Genomic DNA, 19,618 nt, shown 5'->3' on the forward strand with positions numbered 1-19,618 from the left:
ACTAATGGCACACCTACAGGCCCGAATAGCAACCTTAGTCTAGTGGCATGGGTTATGATCATGGCACTGGGAAGCATTTCACTTTATCCGAGGCAAGAAGTCCTGCTCTACTGAAGACCTACCCCTCATGGTATTGTGCCAATTGTAATGTAAAAGCACTCTACTAAATACCAGAGTTCAGACATGCTACATTTTGACCTCTTTTACGTGCAGTGCATACTATGCTTTGAGTGATAGCCTGCACCAGACTTTGCTACTGCTTTTTCAGTGCACAAGAAAAGAAGAGTGTGTGCGCGGGCTTACACATAAATGTGCAGATGCACTCTTTGGCACTGATAAAGAAGTCTTAAATAGAGGATGGTGACCTGTTCTGTCACAGTACGAAATGTCCAAGAAGGCAAGACATGGTTTGAAAATATGGTGTAGTGGGCTCTTTAGCGGTGCTCATTGACTGCACACCACCAGCCCCCAAAGCTACCAGCACAGTGGACCGACGGTACCTTGCGGAGTTAATCAGTACTGCACTGAAGAATGCTGCAAGTGAGGCTCTGTACTGAGGGCCTTTTCGACCTTTCAGGACCTGCAGCAGCCGAGTTGTTGCAGCCACTTGTCGACTGCACATTGGCATCGCTGCACTTCATGCGGGGTGCCACAGTGACCCTGGCTGGCATTCCAGGCTGCAGGATCACCCGCTGTGGGTACACAGGCGAGGACGGCTTTGAGGTGTGTTGTATCTTTGCTACTAGTATTATTTTGTTTTGGCCTCTTCCAAAAGTTGGGTGGGACAAATTTGAGACTGTCTAAAGACAGCAAGCAACTATCAGTGCCAGAGACTTCACTCTCTGGCATAGCGGTTCAGGTGAGTTGGTACTTCATGATTTGTTGTTGGTAACGCACTAAAAAAATGAATGAATGCATGCAAAGGGAAGGGAGATGTCTCTTTCCTTTATAATTGTTTTGTGGTGTGCTACCTACACCAAAATGCACTCCTTGGTATGGCCTTTAATCCTGAAAATGCCTTGGGAACCCAGAGTCTATTGCACGATAACACAATCTTGGGCTATATTTCCACTTGGTGAGGGAGAGAGATCTTGTTCCTGTTAATGACATCCTAGGGAACCACGTTCAAGTTTCGATGGGGGCGAAATGCAAAAATGCCCATGTCCCGTGCATTCGGGGCACGTTAAAGTTCCCATGGTGGTCTGAAATCCCCCGCTATGGCGTGCCTCATAATCATATTGTGATTTTGGCATATAAAACCCCAGAATTTGTTCATTCAATCACTTTCAGGCCATGCTGGCTAGCTGTACCAGAGGAATTATACATTTTAAAGGAAATTTGTGGGCAGATATGCCTTCAGTCATCGTTATTTAGGTGTCATGCATTTAATCAGTGCACTGACTCTGTCAGCAGGAAAAATGTTGCAATATGAACGCTGGGCACTACTATTTATCAAAGCTTAGCAGTGGATGTTCTACCATGTGAAGGTGAATGTACAGCTGAAAGTGGTCAACTGAGCATTTGGCCATTGGTGGCCAAAAAAAGGAGATGCATATCATCACCTCATTGCCAATATTTCCCTGATAACCAAGTAATTTTTTGTTGCATTCCTACTCCCTGGCAGCACCCATCCATTCTCTCCTGTATCCTGTCTTTGAAGAAGAGCAGCAGCATAATCTGTGCTGAACCATTGCTCAGTGCAATAAACACTGGTTTCTTCTGGCTAGCTTTTCTGATTACCTGTTCTGGCTGACGAAAACCGAGTTCTTCCTTTTCCAGTGATTTCTTGCTTCTTTTTATCATCTTTAACCATTAGTCCAGCATTACCCACTCATAGAGCACTGCACGGGCCTGATTTTTCAGCCCGAGCCCGGCCCGAGCCCAGCCCTGGCCCGTAATACAAAGCTCGAGCCCGGCCCGGGCCCATGTTACTGAGCCCGGGCCCGGCCCAGGCCCAGGCCCGGGCGTTCATTACTAAGTTTAGTTAGGGCCCGCGTGTGCATGACCAGGCCCGGCCTGTAAGAAAAAAATTTATTTTTTTTACTTACAGATTGTATCGTATCTGTCAGCCTCACCTTCTCGAGGTTTAATCAGCTGCAGCATATAAGCAATAAAAGGCAGAAATCTTTGTTTCTCCCACGGGAACATCAGTAATCCGGCCCATTGCCTGTGCTGCTATTTTTCCGCTGGTGCGCATGCACTTACCTTGATTTGTACATGGTTCTATGATGGTCATTTATCATGCAAATATACAGGGTGTTTCATTTTAGCTGAACCAAATTTTTAAGATTTCCTGTGGCAGATAGCACGATTATAATCCTTTATCTAAACTACTCGATGAGGCGGCCATTACTTCCAGGAGAAATCAAAATGCCTAATTGAAGAATTAACATAATTATGCTAATTAACTTTTTAATTATTTGTTTACGGCACATCTTTCAACCTACGAATTATAGCCGCCGAGTTCGCAAGGCGTATCCACTTGTAACGAATTCTCAGGACTACACCTGTTTCGAGATAATAATTTTCAAAGTGTCCGACGAAATCATTCAAATCAAATCAATTTATTCTCCAGTTTACATGCTAGATGGTCATTTTGGACTAAAAGCTTGACGTGACCCAAAAGACCAGGCAAGGCAATAGTACAGCAAACAATGTGCACAAATGCACAATAATTCACATATATTTCCAGCTATTGCTGGAATTCCTCATAGACGAAATAGCTATGAACGGAAAGACAAAGAATATTTCTGCCACGGCGAGTTAACAGAATTGGAAAAAGTTTTAACAGAATGCATTTTAAGCAACGCTACAATAGCAATCATTATCATCATCAGCCTATATACAATATACAATAGCAATACTAGCTATACAAAATAATGCAACACCAGCTATACAACATAGCATGAGACTGAATTTTACAAGATTAACATTTGCTAAGAAAACGAAACAGGATGGACATTATATACTCAGAACCATACACAAAGGCAGAATAATAATCACATAAGATACATTACAAGCGACCAAAGTATGAGCTGAGTTCTTTCTTACTGAAATTATTGACATTTTTGTATTTGTTCAAAGTGAATGGTAGGTTATGTATTAACGACTGATGCTTATAGAGTGTTCTGAAGTATGGAATAGACCATATCTCAGGATTTCTTGTGTTTGCATTAATGCGACGACGCTCTAAGGAGGCTAATTGTTTTATGTAGTTCCAAGCTAATTCTGACATGGATGGCCTAATGGATGATCAATATGCCTAATTAAATATGTAACATAATTGCGCTATTTACCTTTTTAATTATTTTAATGCACATCTTTCAATCTACGATCGAATTGCAGCCTCCGAGTTCGCAAGGCGTATCCACTTGGAAGGAATTCTCAGGACTGAACCAGTTTCGAGATGTTAATTTTCAAAGTGTCCGACGAAATGCATGGGCATTCCAGTTCACTTTTTTTAGGAAAATGCTGTTTTATGCATTAAAGCACACAAGTAACTGGCCTTAGCACTAAAATAATGCAATAGTATCGACACTGGTAATAGTGCAATCGCAAAAGCCGTAACATGGAAATGGTTTGAGGAGGGGTTCTTTGTATGATTTATTTTTCCTTACGCAGAAACAATGTTCGTTTTTGCGAAAAAGAAAAAAATTAGCGTAGCTTGCACTGGGCGGCGCAATGCTTAAGGGGGGACGTGGCTTTGAAAATCAACTTCCTGATTTCTTCATGGATTTTGATGAAAATTGGCACAAATGTTTAGAATGTCTCCCTGATACTTCCATAAAAGTTTCAGAGTGATACCTTGAGAACATTTTATTGAGCAGAATTTTTATCTCTTGAACTTTCTGGAGGGCCTGGGGAGCTTAAAAAACATGATGGAAGGCTCGTTGAGTATTGACTGCGTAGCTCAATGCGTGCTGAAGGTCGTGACAGTCTTACTTTTTTTTTTTCGCAACACAAATTTTTTAGATAGTCATTTTTCAAGTTACCTTCGCACCAAGCACACTTTCGGGGTGAACGAATAGCCACGCCATAAATTTATAAAATGTCAAGATAAAAATGCGAGACTGTCTCGACCTGCACTCTGCACTGTAGTCCAAGGAACGTGACAAAAAAAAACAGAATCAAAATAGGCTAAACGGTAACGAAGAAATCAGCTCCAGAAACTGAGCAGAAAGGCGAAAAAACAGTTTTGAGAAAACGGCTCTCAAAGTTGCACCTTCTCTTCAGTTCTCTAAAACGCACCAAAGTTGTAATCTTTGATGTGTTTTGTGACGTGGGGCTTCTTGGACATGTGGCCTCTGGTCTGCTGAGCCTTCGTTCTGCCTTTTTCATGTTTGTATGGCATTCTTTACTGCTGCTCTACAAAGAGCATGGTGCCTAGGTTTCAAACCAAGTGAGGTGCAGAACTATGTGGGCATAAATATACAGTAGTTCTAGCGTTGTATCTGCAGACTGCCTCATTGATAGCAGCCTATAGTGCAGTCAGTGAGGCATTGTTTTCTTTTGGTAGAATCGACCATGTTACTGAATGAAGGCTCTCAGCAGCCTTCTGAATCATCTTCCATTGACAATGGCTATGGAGGTTAGGAGAGCCACTGATAAATAGGCAGCAATGCAGCTGCTAGGTGCTTTCCAGCCTGTACTTTTGTATCATGCCTCACTTCTGCAGCCAGGTGTCTGTGCCAGCGCAAGTGGCCTAGTGAACAGAGCTCATGATGAGGTTCTCTTTAAGAAACAGGGTGGTATGATAGGTATTATTACTAGATATCGTGGCATTACGATAACAGAGTCGGCGTGCGATGTGCTAAGTCGCGGGTCCGATGTGCGAAATGCCTGGTCGCGGGTCCGCGGAATAGACGCTCGACGAGCTTAGTAGCGCTGTCCGAGGTGCCGATGCGCGAAATGCCTGGTCGCGGGTCCAAACGCTCGGTAAGCTCAATCGCGCAGTCCGAGGTGCCGACGCGCGAAATGCCTAGCCGCGGGTACGAGGAATAGACGCTCGAGGTGTCGACACTCCATGAGCGATGTGCCGACACGCGAAATGCCTAGCCGCGGGCTCGAGGAGTCGACGCTCGAGGTGCCGACGCGCGAAGTGCCTAGTCGCGGGTCCGAGGAGTCGACACTCGTTGAGCGATGTGCCGACGCGCGAAATGCGTAGCCGCGGGCTCGAGGAGTCAACGCTCGATTTGCTTAGTCGCGCAGTCGGAGGCGCCAACGCACGAAATGCTTAGGCAAGGATCCGAGAAGTCCGCGCGCGATGTGCTTCATCGCCGAGTCGGAGACGCCTACGCGCGAGAGGCTTAGCCGCGTGTCCGAGCATTCCGTGCCCGAAGCTCGGTCGCGAAGTCCGCGTCACCGATGCTCGGAATGCTTCGCCGCGGGTCTGAGACGTCCACAAAAAGTGGGATCGGCCACGCTACTGCGATGTGCGCGTAGCGCCCGCTTTAACACTCGTCGAAATTACGGAAACTGTCCGGAGCTCGCGAAGAAACCGCAACAAGCGAAGCAGACGACGCCATCACGGAGCGAGCACCGGACCAATGGCGAACCGCGCTGGAGTCACGTGGCGGGCGCGGCCAATCGGTGGCTCCGGCTCGACCTTCAATCATTTGCTTTTTGTGTGCTTGTTTCTGTATGGAGGAGATAGCTGAAGCGGCAGATTTGAAGACGGAGAAATGCGCTTTCCAAGGAGACCAAGATGGCGGCGCTCGGCTGCGCCGTTCCGGAGATATCGTGGCTTGAAAAACGCCGTTCTTTCGCGATTTCCGCGAAAATTTTCGGCACCTTGGCTGATACAACAATTTTTTTAGAGCACTTCTACTTGGTTTTCAGTGATGATATTTCGGAATCAGATAGACAGCGGAGCTGATGGGCACCTAGCTAGTCCTGGCTTTTGGGCTAGGCTAAGCACTACCAAGTCATCCCCAGCATTTCCTGGAATTTATTTATTATTCATTGATTATTGATTAGCTATTGATTGGCTATCGATTGTCTATCGCAGGATATTGGCCACGTATTTGGGCTAGGATAAGCACTACCAAGTCATCTGCAGCATTTTTGGGGATTTATTGATTATTCATCGATTATCGACTATCTATTGATTGGCTATCAATTGCCTATCGATGACTGACTAAGTTTAAGTAGTCCCCACCATTCCTAGCTAGACTTATCCAGGCTCAGCTTCGCTAGTTCACAGGTGTATGCGCTATTGCGCGTGGACCCTTTCTGCACTCCTGCCAGGATCGGCCCACATTTTTGGATTCAGCAGACACATTACGCCCGGCTGAAGCAGCTCCGCTGTTAAAAATGAGAACTTCATCTGTTTTACTATTTTCTTTGATAAGATATACAGTCATCTGATAAGACATAGAGTCATGAGAGTGGTGTGGATCAGAGAACAAACGGGGATAACCGATATTCCAGTTGACATGAAGCGGAAAAAATGGAGCTGGGCAGGTCATGTAATGCATAGGATGGATAACCGATGGACCATTAGAGCTACAGAATGGATACCAAGAGAAGGAAAGCGCAGTCGAGGACGGCAGAAAGCTAGGTGGGGTGATGAAGCTAGGAAATTCGCAGGCGCAAATTGGAATCGGCTAGCGCAAGACAGGGTTAATTGGAGATCGCAGGGAGAGGCCTTCGTCCTGCAGTGGACATAAATATAGGCTGATGATGACGATGACAGTCACCTTGCACGTGTAACATCAGCTTGGCACAGAATTCATTGAAAGATGCAATGCATAACGGTCGCATGTGCTCGAAGGCCTACTTAGACCCTTCAATGAGCGGGCCCGAGTCTAGCCTGGGCCCGCGGCTTCAAGCCCGAGTCTAGACTGGGCCCGCGGCTTCAAGCCCGAGCCTGGCCCGGGCCCGCGGCTTTAAGCCCAGGTCCGGCCCGAGCCCGCCGACAAACGCTTCGGACGGCCTTGGCCCGTGCAGTGCTCTACCTACTCATGGTCTACGAACCTTTAGTTATAAACAGTGCAGAATAACTGTGCTAAACTGCAATGGTTTTATCAAGTGTTCATATGATAACGTACAGAAAAAATAAAAAAAGCATAGTTAAGTAAGGTGTGTGATTCATTAAAGAACAAAATACCATGCTTTATGGTAAACTTTATAAACTTGCTTGTGGTGTAAAAATGCACGAGACTATATGAAGAAAAAAGACAACAGGACAGTAGTTTGTAATTGTTTTTTATTATTATTATTATTTAGTATTGCGCATTTTTATGTCTCAAGAAAGTATAAATTGGCTAGCCCAGCAACAAGTAGCAATGTTACATTTCTATGTAGGTGCTTCTGAAGCATGCTGTGAGCATTCACTTGTGTCCTTTCAGTATCAGTGACATTGGTGGATACTCATTGCAGTGGCGAAGTGGAATTCTGCTGTTGAGTTTCTAGGTTCGGTTCCTTTGGGTGCTTGTTAACCCTGGTCAGTAAAAGTTAATCGGGAGGCCTCCAATACAACATCTCGTGTAACCTCTGTGTTGCTTGAGGAGGTTAGACCACATAAATCTATCGCCAAGTTTGCTCCTATGTACAATGAGGGCCATTATAGCGCTCGAGCCCATTAAGCAGATCGGCTGTGCATTTTATGCTTAACTTCTTATTGTTTGCTTGAAGGAAGAACAAAAATGCCACATGGCAAATTTGCATTTGTAAAAGGGATATAGCTGTGACTGCACCCCAAGAAATGTCTTGCATTACAGTTGTCGGTGCCAAGTGCAGAAGTGACACCGCTGGCGGAGCAGCTGCTGTCGGGCTCTGGTGGTCGGCTGCAGTTGGCCGGTCTTGGGGCTCGCGATTCCCTTCGCATTGAGGCAGGTCTCTGCCTCTACGGTCAAGACATTGATGAGGAGACCACCCCTGTTGAGGCCGGCCTAACCTTCACCATTGGTGGGTTTGCCAGAAAACATACTTGGAGAGAAAGCCTAAGCTGTAGCATTTATGTGTTGATGCACACAGGAGTGCTGTATTTTTGTCAATAAGCAGCTAGTTACTGTGCTTGCATGTATGAACATTCTGATGCCTGAAAAATTACAAAAAAGAAACATTATTATGTTTATTATTATTACTGCATTTACTTGAATCTAAACCAGTGCATTTTTACAAGAACTCGAAAACGAAACTTCAGGGTTGTTTTAGATTTGATGATACAGTTCTAAAGGTTAGTGTAACAATATGTGGCTCAAGGATTCTGCAGGTAACTTGCAGATGCTAATGCTAATGTCAACAATCTGTTTGAGGACTACAGCCAAGTTGCTACATCAGTTGGCTGACTGAGCGAATGCATCTGCTAAACTTAAACTGGCAAACAAAGTGGGTATTGCTAAAGATAGCAGTTGATGTGCAGTGATGTGTGATAGCAGTTTATAGCAGTTGATGTGTTGGTGCATTGGAAGACATTATTTTAAAACTCATTCCACCACATCTTTAAAGAGGATCCTGGCTGCATAGACAGTTTGGCGTTGGCAATACAGTGTGTCGTTACATTGCTTCAATGCTAATAGCATTAAGATCAACATTCATCGTCAGAAGGCTATCGTTTAATTTTTTTGGCCTTGGACTGCCCATGACATAGGTTGGCAGGGAAATGGGTAGAGACAGTAGATAGACAGTCTGCCCACGGAAAATGCGTTAAAAAGAATGCATTTCAACAGCAATGGACTGGACATAGCCGAGGACAGCACGTCACTTGAAGAAAATGGCATGTGATGCCAATGTAGGTGACAGTGAGTGAGCTTGTGTCACATGTCACAAGAGCATGTGTTCATTTTTTCACACAGTTATAAAGTGTTTGAGACTTGCACGGTAGGTGAAGTACATTTTATTTTTGTTGATATTCTGGGTGGCTTACATTTGAGGAAACTTTTTTGACCTAGCTTCTAGTTACCAGCTTGGATTCAACACCTGTTATGATTTGCATAAATACTGTGTTATAACACGACCTGAAGCCATGTACCCTAGCCACGGATGAGAGTTCAGAAAAACAGAAATGATGAGCATGCAATGATGCACTTGTAAAGCAAGTGCCTGTAAATTGGTAGTTCACACTATCCGTAGCTTCTGCTTAGCCTCTCCTTGCTGCCCATGAGTCGGGCTGCTGCACCGGTCTCTCCAATGCTGCTGCCGCCACGGTTGCACTGTGCTGCACCACTTTGCACTTTGAGTGTGTGGTGAAACCTTCCTTTGGAGTCTCGCATTTGATTTTATAGTTAGCTTTCTCCCATTGGTCAGAGATGCATTGTGGTCGAGCCCATAGCACGGGGAAAAAAGACAGCGCTCTGTGCCGTGCTTTTAGGGACATTTCCACCTCTTGCACCACCATTTTATTATTCGCCTGGCTGGATGTTTACCAAAACAACCAGCCGGGCGAACTTGCTTAGAAAAAGCACTAGATGATACAGTGTTAGAGTGGATGGCCCTCTTCTGTTGTATGAATGTTTGTGCTGAATGTTGACTAATTTATTTAGTTATTTCAACTTAATGCAACTGGACTGCACAGGCAAGCGCAGACGCCAGTTGGCCGACTTCCCGGGCGCACCCGTCATTCTGGAGCAGTTGAAGCAGAAGCCCAGCAGGCGGCGTGTGGGGCTGGTTGCCACTAGTGCTGGACCACCCGCACGCAGTGAGTGTTTGGTTTGGTCGTGGACTCGAAGTGACAGAGCGGGAGCTAAAGCAAGGGAAACATAGTCAATGGCACCATGGGATGAATTCGGCAGATGTAGGACAGAGATGATTTGTAGTTAGTCATTGCTCATTCTGCCACTTCCATAGTTCCCACAGACTCTCTTGACGTACTTCATGAAACACGAAACAAACACTGTGTTCTATTTAATCCCCCAAATTTTGATCTCTGAACAGGTGACATGTTTCTCTCCACCTGCTCAATTTTTATCTCTATATAGAACTGCCAAATATTTCATCTAAGTTGAGTACTACCGTAAGTAGTACTGAACTTAAGTAGTACAACTTTTAGTATTTTATGATAGTTAACTTTACTAGAACGCAATTTAATTTTTTGGTGCCTTATTTAAGGGAAACTTAGTAGTTTACATTGGATCAGAGAGTGATGCAAATTACGAGCAACTCTTACCTAATATACTTGCGAAACTGTGCCGCCACTTTGACAGCATGTGAGAACTTCCTACTGCTGCTTTCTTGGGTTCATGGTTATAATGTTGCAGTTTGCCTTCTACATTTCAAAGTGGTAGCAGTGCTGAATTTAGGCTTATTGGTGGCGAGAACTAGGCTGGTTGTAGACATTTAATTTTTGGCCAGATCTTGCAACATTGGACTGTATAGACAAAAGGGACATTGCAGAAAAAATATTGTGAAATTCTGCTAATTTATTGTGCTATTTAATTCAAGTGTGTGTGAATGTTCCAAAGATGCTCATGCTCTATAAAAAGTTAAACTAAAATCGAGTAACTTGAGCAATGTTTGTAGGTTCCACTAGGATTAAATTAATCGAAGTTGGTTATATCAAGCCTAGCAAGGTTTGTAAATTGCACTCGTGAAGTATCAAGTAGCAGAGGTTTGATACACAACAATATAAAAACACAAAAGTGAATGACTGCTGGCAGCACCACTTTATAATTTCTGAGCCAATATGAGTGGCATTGAAGCACTATTCATTGTTGATAATTAAGAAAAAGTGCACCACATCTCTAATTAAAAATTGGGCTGTTCACTTTTACAGAATTTTTCATGTAGGGGAAAGGCCCAATGCTTCAAGGCGCGAGAGTGCAAAATCTTGGATGTGATCCTGTGATGTCATCAGTGAAGTAATTTTGATCTGAGAGCTATTGAGGAAGCGAACTCGGGCTTCGACGATGTTGTACTCCAGCCTGCTCAACACAAGGCTGCAGGTTTCATTCCCAGTTGTGGCATCCACATTCCAATGGGAGCATAATGCGAAAACACTTGAGACTGTTTCACATGCAAGCGACAGCACGGTGGCAGACGCACCTTCGTTTCACATGCTCTGTCTTGGCGTGATGTGTGCCACTGTGATGTGCAGTGTTGCTTGTTGAAAGCACCCGTGAGCCGCGGGTTTCAGTGGTCTTCAAGAGCTGTGCTTTGCTCAACGTTTCCATGTCTTGGCACGCTTGAGCTGCGGGTTTCATCAGTGTTAAGTCAGTGCTCCAGTTTTGTGATCGTAAACCTTGCAGAAAATAATAATAATGTGTGTTGTACTGCTAATAATTTTTATTCACATTTATTTCTGCTTTAGCTTCTTATAGGCAACAGCTTAAAAATCCATATGGAAGCAAAGGAATGGGTTGGTTTGTATTTCTGTGATTTGTACATGAAGCACGTGCATGTCTACCTACGGCTCTTGGTTTCGAATGCCACAAGGCGTGTAGGTGCCATCTGGGCCACCGGGATGCAAGAGACCTACGGATGGCTTTCAAAGAAGCTCGCATCCCTTTTCGCCTCTAGGCCCTTGTAGAGCTCGGAGTACGTGACCATTTAACTGAAGAGACCTATGGATGGCTTTCAAAGAAGCTTGCGTGCCTTTTCGCCTCTAGGCCCTTGTAGAGCTCGGAGTACGTGACCATTTAACTGAAGAGATCTATGGATGGCTTTCAAAGAAGCTTGCGTGCCTTTTCGCCTCTAGGCCCTTGTAGAGCTCGGAGTACGTGTCCATTTAACTGAAGAGACCTATGGATGGCTTTCAAAGAAGCTCGTGTCCCTTTTCGCCTCTAGGGCCTTGTAGAGCTCGGAGTACGTGACCATTTAACTGAAGAGACCTATGGATGGCTTTCAAAGAAGCTCGTGTCCCTTTTCGCCTCTAGGCCCTTGTAGAGCTCGGAGTACGTGACCATTTAACTGAAGAGACCTATGGATGGCTTTCAAAGAAGCTCGCGTCCCTTTTCGCCTCTAGGCCCTTGTAGAGCTCGGAGTACGTGACCATTTAACTGAAGAGACCTATGGATGGCTTTCAAAGAAGCTCGTGTCCCTTTTCGCCTCTAGGCCCTTGTAGAGCTCGGAGTACGTGTCCATTTAACTGAAGAGACCTATGGATGGCTTTCAAAGAAGCTCGTGTCCCTTTTCGCCTCTAGGCCCTTGTAGAGCTCGGAGTACGTGACCATTTAACTGAAGAGACCTATGGATGGCTTTCAAAGAAGCTCGCGTCCCTTTTCGCCTCTAGGCCCTTGTAGAGCTCGGAGTACGTGACCATTTAACTGAAGAGACCTATGGATGGCTTTCAAAGAAGCTCGCGTCCCTTTTCGCCTCTAGGCCCTTGTAGAGCTCGGAGTACGTGACCATTTAACTGAAGAGACCTATGGATGGCTTTCAAAGAAGCTCGCGTCCCTTTTCGCCTCTACGCCCTTGTAGAGCTCGGAGTACGTGACCATTTAACTGAAGAGACCTATGGATGGCTTTCAAAGAAGCTCGCGTCCCTTTTCGCCTCTAGGCCCTTGTAGAGCTCGGAGTACGTGTCCATTTAACTGAAGAGACCTATGGATGGCTTTCAAAGAAGCTCGCGTCCCTTTTCGCCTCTACGCCCTTGTAGAGCTCGGAGTACGTGACCATTTAACTGAAGAGACCTATGGATGGCTTTCAAAGAAGCTCGCGTCCCTTTTCGCCTCTAGGCCCTTGTAGAGCTCGGAGTACGTGACCATTTAACTGAAGAGACCTATGGATGGCTTTCAAAGAAGCTCGTGTCCCTTTTCGCCTCTAGGCCCTTGTAGAGCTCGGAGTACGTGACCATTTAACTGAAGAGACCTATGGATGGCTTTCAAAGAAGCTCGCGTCCCTTTTCGCCTCTACGCCCTTGTAGAGCTCGGAGTACGTGACCATTTAACTGAAGAGACCTATGGATGGCTTTCAAAGAAGCTCGCGTCCCTTTTCGCCTCTAGGCCCTTGTAGAGCTCGGAGTACGTGACCATTTAACTGAAGAGACCTATGGATGGCTTTCAAAGAAGCTCGCGTCCCTTTTCGCCTCTAGGCCCTTGTAGAGCTCGGAGTACGTGTACCATTTAACTGAAGAGACCTATGGATGGCTTTCAAAGAAGCTCGCGTCCCTTTTCGCCTCTAGGCCCTTGTAGAGCTCGGAGTACGTGACCATTTAACTGAAGAGACCTATGGATGGCTTTCAAAGAAGCTCGCGTCCCTTTTCGCCTCTAGGCCCTTGTAGAGCTCGGAGTACGTGACCATTTAACTGAAGAGACCTATGGATGGCTTTCAAAGAAGCTCGCGTCCCTTTTCGCCTCTAGGCCCTTGTAGAGCTCGGAGTACGTGACCATTTAACTGAAGAGACCTATGGATGGCTTTCAAAGAAGCTCGCGTCCCTTTTCGCCTCTACGCCCTTGTAGAGCTCGGAGTACGTGTCCATTTAACTGAAGAAACAAGACCGAACAAAACTACGAACACACCCAACAAATACATGCGCAGCGAACGAAACATAGAGTGCAATTTCGTCCCCTCGGACCGGACCCATATGGGTGTCACAATCGGGGCGGAGGAGCACGAAGAATAAAACAGCGCATGCCAATAATTTAGCCCCATAGAATGGAACTCGAAAACAACGCATGGATACAAGCGGCACTTCTGAGGCACCAACGCACATCCGGTTCGAGTGACGCCGACTTTTTACTTTATGGAAGTATGCACCACTTGCGACGACAAGTATAAATTCAGCTTCACCCCATAATTTCTTCCCAAAGAATCCTCCTCTTATCTTTGTTGAGGAAATCCTTCATTTTAGCATCCCAAACAAGTGGACGCTGCACAACTTAGTGATGAACAGCTCCTTGAACACAGCGCGAGACATTGCAAACTGGCAGCGGATGCCATTGGTTGCCGCTCTCGCCGCTCGAAAAACTGGTTTTGGGAAAGGAGGCTTGCTAACATGACGGCTGCCATGCCGTTTCTGGGCCAAGAACGCTTGCATGTGAAACAGGCTTTAGATTTCAGTGGGTGTTGAAGAGTCCTATGAGTCAGTATTAATCCGGAGGCCCATATTTAGCCTACTAGTTGATTTGTCAATTAATCTACCATTCTGTCAGCCAGGTGGTCTGCGTTGGCAACTGGCTTTCTTCCACTAAGCAAGTGCCGGGAGACTGCCGAAACGGTAGCCGATTAGTGTAGCCAGTTTAGTGACTGCCTTTAGTGCTCCTTTAGTTGGAGGCACCACTCACTGTGCCGTTATCACCAACAGATGGCGCTGTGGTGTACGACTCGGCAGGCTCAAAGGAACTTGGCCGCGTGACGAGTGGGCTGCCTTCACCTAGCCTGGGCAGCAACATTTCCATGGCATATGTGCCACGCGAATACAGCACGGCTGGCACAGCTGTGCAGCTTGAAGTGCGAGGCCGCCGCATTGAGGCCGCCGTGACACGCATGCCGTTTGTGCCTTCCCATTACTTCACTGGGTAGGTTATGGACGTGATAAATAAACTCATCAAATTGTTTTAAGTGTGCTTGTATGCTGATATGTGCAGTTTCTGGTACTAAAGAAAACTTGCTGTTTCATCTAGGGTGCTGGGCAGTGACAGCGGTAGCTTACGCAGCTATGCCTTTCGTAAATCTTCCCCTTTCTTGTCTCATGGAGACAGAACACCTCAATGGCCTGTTCTTCAGTCTCCATCCTCATCTTCAGATTTTTGCTTGGTTTGGGTTACTGGGATGCTTCATCAAGCCAGTGTGCCAGCATTTGTTTGTATGTCTAGCGACAGCGATGACTTTGTGGTGGGGTGCTCGTTTCATATGTGGGAGGTACTGAGTTCAATATGCTGGTGCTGCTAGGTAACCACCTGATGATGTATGTGGAGGAGGCTTATTGTGAAAGTTGTTACAGTGGTGGATCATTGTCTGCTTTGACACTTTTTTGACTACTGAAGGCACTGAGGCACTGCTGGGATTCTCTGGTGAAACATCCAGCTAAGTTAGGTCACTGCGGTTTTCATGATGCAGCAAGATTTTACAAACATCGCGGACTATTGAGTTACTGTTTGTAAAAAGTATCATTTTCTGGGCTCACATCTGCGAGACTTGCATGCAGTGTCCATTACATGTCTGATATTTTACCAAAACTGATAAAGTACTTTCAAAGAGAGTATAGAAAATACAGCTTCTTGCTTTTGCCTAGAGTCTACTTAATATGATATTGCCTATTGCGACGCATTGATGGCAATCCAGGTGCCTTTTTGCAAGCTCTCAGGGAAATTGCCGACGAATTTATTGTAGCATTCTCGCAACTGCCTCACAGACAAGAGTAGTTTTACAAACGGTAATCTGTATCAGTATACTATACTTCAAACTCGGGGCTCATTTTTGTACATTACAGAAACGCCTACAATTGGCAAAAAGCTGGTCCCACAAAAATTCACACTTTTGTCGAGCACACACCTGTCCTTTGATTCGGCGAAATTTAGCAGCCACAGATTACTGCGACACTTAATATTGGACTGAAATGATGAAATATTGGCCTCCTGAATAAAAACTAATTTACACCTGAACCTGAAGCCAGATAGTCACCATAATTGTTTTGTGAGCACATTAAAAACACACATTTTTTAGAACCTTTACCTATTTATGGTACAATGTCAGAAATGCTTCTGAACATAACCATAGTAATCCAGTGCTGCTCTCTCAATACAATAGGAAAAATATGAATACCTTGATCTGAGCGAGTTGGTTCATCTTGACAGTGTTCTTAAAACAGCACTATGGACGGGAACGGAAAGTCCTGTTGTTTGTGTTTTTTTTTTTTTTTTTGTCCTCATCCATAGCGCTGTTTTAAGAACACTGTCAGGAATAACATTGGACACAGAAAGATGACACTCAGGTATTCACCTACATCCAGCATTTTCTTTTTTAAAGTAGGTTAACAGTACAGCACAAATAATTAAAAGAGGTTTCAGGAATATAGTTTCCTATAAAAATTACTTGAGGGTGCTGAAATCGCTCAGCTGCCATGTACACATGTGTACACTATACACACCATCATTTGTCTAAGCTTCAGCTACAGATGTTCTTGCGGCATTATTGTTTACGCTTTATCTTTCTAAATTTCCAAGGAATCGTAACTTTCTAAGTACACCAAGGCAATAAATCTCTGTGTACATGCAAAATCATTGCAAATTGTTGCACTTAAAATGCAATACTTGATCGAAAATGATCAAGTATTGCCATTTGGAGCCAGGAGGATGAATCCACGTGCTCCTTACCGTCATTCCCATCATGCAGGCTGAGCTGCCACACTTGCAGCTCCTGTAGACACTAGTGCTAGAGTTCCCTCTATTGTAGGAAACTCTGTGTGCTCATGCTATGTAATGCTGTGTTCCATTACATGCCGGTGTCATGTGATGACTGAAGAAACAAATGTGCAGTCTCGATAACTGTCGTAATCAGTCGGCTTCCTCCTTAATTAATGTGCCTAAAAGAGCAGATTAGCTTGTTTGATATTTCCTGGACTCACTGGTGTCACATGTTTACAATGCACTAATGAAATTATGCACAGTTGCTCATAAAACTAGCCTATAATGTGCTAGTTATAAATTTATTTTCTAATGATGGATGAACACTCAAATTTTAGAATGCAATGAGAATTCAGTAAGAATTCTAAAAGCTACACAGCCACATATTGAAATATGCGGTATCCAAAAGTTATGTTTAATAATGCTAAGTACATCTTCTTACAGGCTCCAAAAGAACACTTCCACATCAACTCTGCAGAGACATTCAAACTGCTAGAGGTTACTTAGTTATCTCATTCTTAATCCTTTCACATGCAACAAACAATCATTTTGAACAGAAAGAGAAAGTTGCTTCATTTTTTTAACACTGCTCTTCACAGAAAAATTATGCACAGTAGTGAGATGTTCTTATTACAAGTATAGCATTTTAATCAAACAGCATTATCACCTCTTCAGTCAGACAATGGCAAATTTAGGGCTTCAGTGGTGTTTTCATGATGCTGTAGTTTGTGCCACTTCATAAACCTGCAACACAAATACAGAATGCGAAGCAGTATCCAATAAACTTGCTGAAAGCAACACAACATTCCCAGCTTGCTATCCAGAAGATAAAAGGCAGCTCTTGTGCTCATTCCTTAAAGGGCAAGCAGGACAGCTTTTACAGTTCAAGGCCTCAGGAAAATTTGGCACTGAAGGTTTGTCAATATCAGCATGCTCAAGGATGTGATAAGTACTACACTTAATTGAGAATCCAAGATAGATGATACTTGCAAATCTAGCAATCTCATGACTAGTTCGAAGGCAAAGCACTCAGTTTGCTTTTATAGAAGGCTGAATGCTTTTGCCCACTACACTTGAGAAAAGTGGCAATATGGTAGGCGTGCACAATTTTACGATGTGGTTGCGTAGGCCTTGGCAATACAGCTAGGGAGGGCTTCTCGCATCACAGTGACAAACAGTGAATAGGATAGGAGTACAGTATTTGGACGGAAGCCTGTGCTCACAGTGTGGAGGGGATTCAGAGGAAACAAGAGACTTGTTAGTATGTTGTAAACGAACAAGAAAACCAATTGTGGACATCACACGAAACCTACGGAAATAAGAGAGTAAAGGAAGAGTATATGACCCTGTCTCTGCTATTTTTTTCCAGTTGGATTTTGTGCTAGAATTTCAAGTTATTAGCTAAATTGAATTAACTAGCCAACATAAAGGTAATTTCTTTTTCCTTTGTTGGTAAGTATGGAGACAGAACAGAAGGCAGATGATGCCCAACAAGTGGGAGCAAACCCACGGCCTCATCCTGCTGTACCACGCCATGCCACTTGGCAGTATGTAATATCACGGCCACTGGATAAAAATTAAAAATAAATAAATAAGTAAAAATAAAAAGAGAGAGAGAGGTGCGGCCTGTCGCGTGCATTGAAAACGGTGTCATCCGCCACGGCACCACCAGTCAGGGACTGTTGTCTGGGATCGGCATAGACAATACGTCAGGAACACGCTTGGAACGCCGTCGCCTGTGGAAGCAGACGCATCCTCGTCCGCTAGCGCCGTTCGGTCCAGTCAAGCGGTCAAGAATGCAACTACGGCTGTGAAATTCGCTTCCATTGCAATCTGCCTGATGCGCAGGCCACACTTTTTTTTTTTTCTTTTTAGCCAGAGGCCGTGGTGATACATTACAGTCCATATATAATTAGTGACTGACCACTGTATAACTACGTATCAGTGTATCAGATATGACAGCGGGACACAAAGGCAATCATTAGAAATGGTTATCACAATTGGTGCCATAAGTGGTACCATTTGTTCTAGTCATTTTCTTGCATTGCATTGCCATAAGCATGAACCAAGTAGCCCAGCAACAAGCAGCGATACCAAAAGTGGACGACAGTGTACGACCTGTTAATTGTAGCACACCATGTACAGTCTGTTTCACACTTAGGGTAAAACTCGGAGCGCATTGCACCGTGATGCGGCGAGCGCTGGAGTCGGGTGCCGGCAGCAGCTCGCGCAGGCGCAGACGCTTGAGGCGTGGAATTGAGGCGCAAACACGAAACAAATGGATACAAATAAAGGAATGCTTTAAGTTAAGACAATGAGCTGGAAGTGATTCTTCTCGACAATAGTTCATTAAACCAGACAGGTGTTCGTGTTTGACCCGCATAGTTATCGCCGAGGGCTTTGTTTTCCTTTCGCGTCAAATAAAGACCGAGCAAGTTGCGCGCACATTTTGGTGTCTCTTTCTTGTCGCTGCGTATTACGGTAGCACACACAGTGAAGAAATATACGTGCACGCACTCGGTACCCTGGCCTTCCGAAAGAACAAACGAAAGATGCTGTCAAAAGAAGTTTGTAGGATCCCATTATCGCCAATGAAGGCTCAGAGATTGGCGTCGCACAACGTTTAGTTAAGAATATCGGCACAGTTCCCGCAGTAACGATGAAATCCGTGCACTGCCCTTGATAGTAGCACGATTCTCGACCATGCGGCCAGCGCGTGCCGCCGTAGCAGTCAACGCGGTTCAAGATTCCGTGCCTCGCGCGTCTGCACCTGCGCGAGCTGCTGCCGGCACGAAACTCCAGCGCTCGCCGCATCGCGATGCCATGCACTCCGAGTTTTCCCCTAAGTGTGAAACAGACTGTACATCATTTTGTCCTTTATTTTCTTCATAGAAACTTTTCTCATTTGCAAGTGTGCTTCACCTGGCTGCACATTTGTCCTACTAATGGCAGCATGCAATTGCTCGAAAAAAGACAATGTGCGAACTGCACATGCTTAAACTTGCCTCTTAGCCATGATTAACACACAAGCGCACTAATAAGAAAAACTGGCTATGCTGCCATCAGCTTGACAAACTACCTGGCAGGTAAGGTAGGTTTATAAAGACAGGGCTTATTCAATTGGTCTCTTTAGTAGGGTGGTGTACTGAGAAAGAAAAACGACTGCAGTAGTACAAGACAGCAGGTTTCCAATTCAAACACGACTTAGTTACTAAATACACTGTGCATAAACATAGTACTAACATGCTAATAATGTTGCAAAGCATGCCGATACGTGCAGAAATCTGTGGTTTTGCTGATACTAGATCACATCATCTTCTGTTCTACTTTTATTTTTAAGCTGAACAGAAACGTGAAATCAATGTCCCTCTACAGTCAAGGATGCCTAAATTTTG

At 44.8% G+C, this 19,618-nt stretch overlaps 1 protein-coding gene across 1 annotated transcript in view; it reads left to right on the forward strand.

Annotated features, from left to right (window-relative positions):
* Window positions 1–14,434, forward strand: part of LOC119431506 (aminomethyltransferase, mitochondrial) — a 28,692-nt gene extending 14,258 nt beyond the window's left edge. Inside the window, exons 5-8 of the mRNA XM_037698989.2 lie at window positions 578–723; window positions 7,722–7,908; window positions 9,518–9,640; window positions 14,183–14,434. Of these exons, the coding sequence (XP_037554917.1) occupies window positions 578–723; window positions 7,722–7,908; window positions 9,518–9,640; window positions 14,183–14,400 (674 nt within the window). The 3' untranslated portion in view covers window positions 14,401–14,434. The remainder of the gene's footprint in view (window positions 1–577; window positions 724–7,721; window positions 7,909–9,517; window positions 9,641–14,182) is intronic.
* The last annotated feature ends 5,184 nt before the right edge of the window (window positions 14,435–19,618 follow it).

This window comes from Dermacentor silvarum, chromosome 10 (assembly GCF_013339745.2).
Source record: "Dermacentor silvarum isolate Dsil-2018 chromosome 10, BIME_Dsil_1.4, whole genome shotgun sequence".
Taxonomy (NCBI): Eukaryota; Metazoa; Arthropoda; class Arachnida; order Ixodida; family Ixodidae; genus Dermacentor; species Dermacentor silvarum.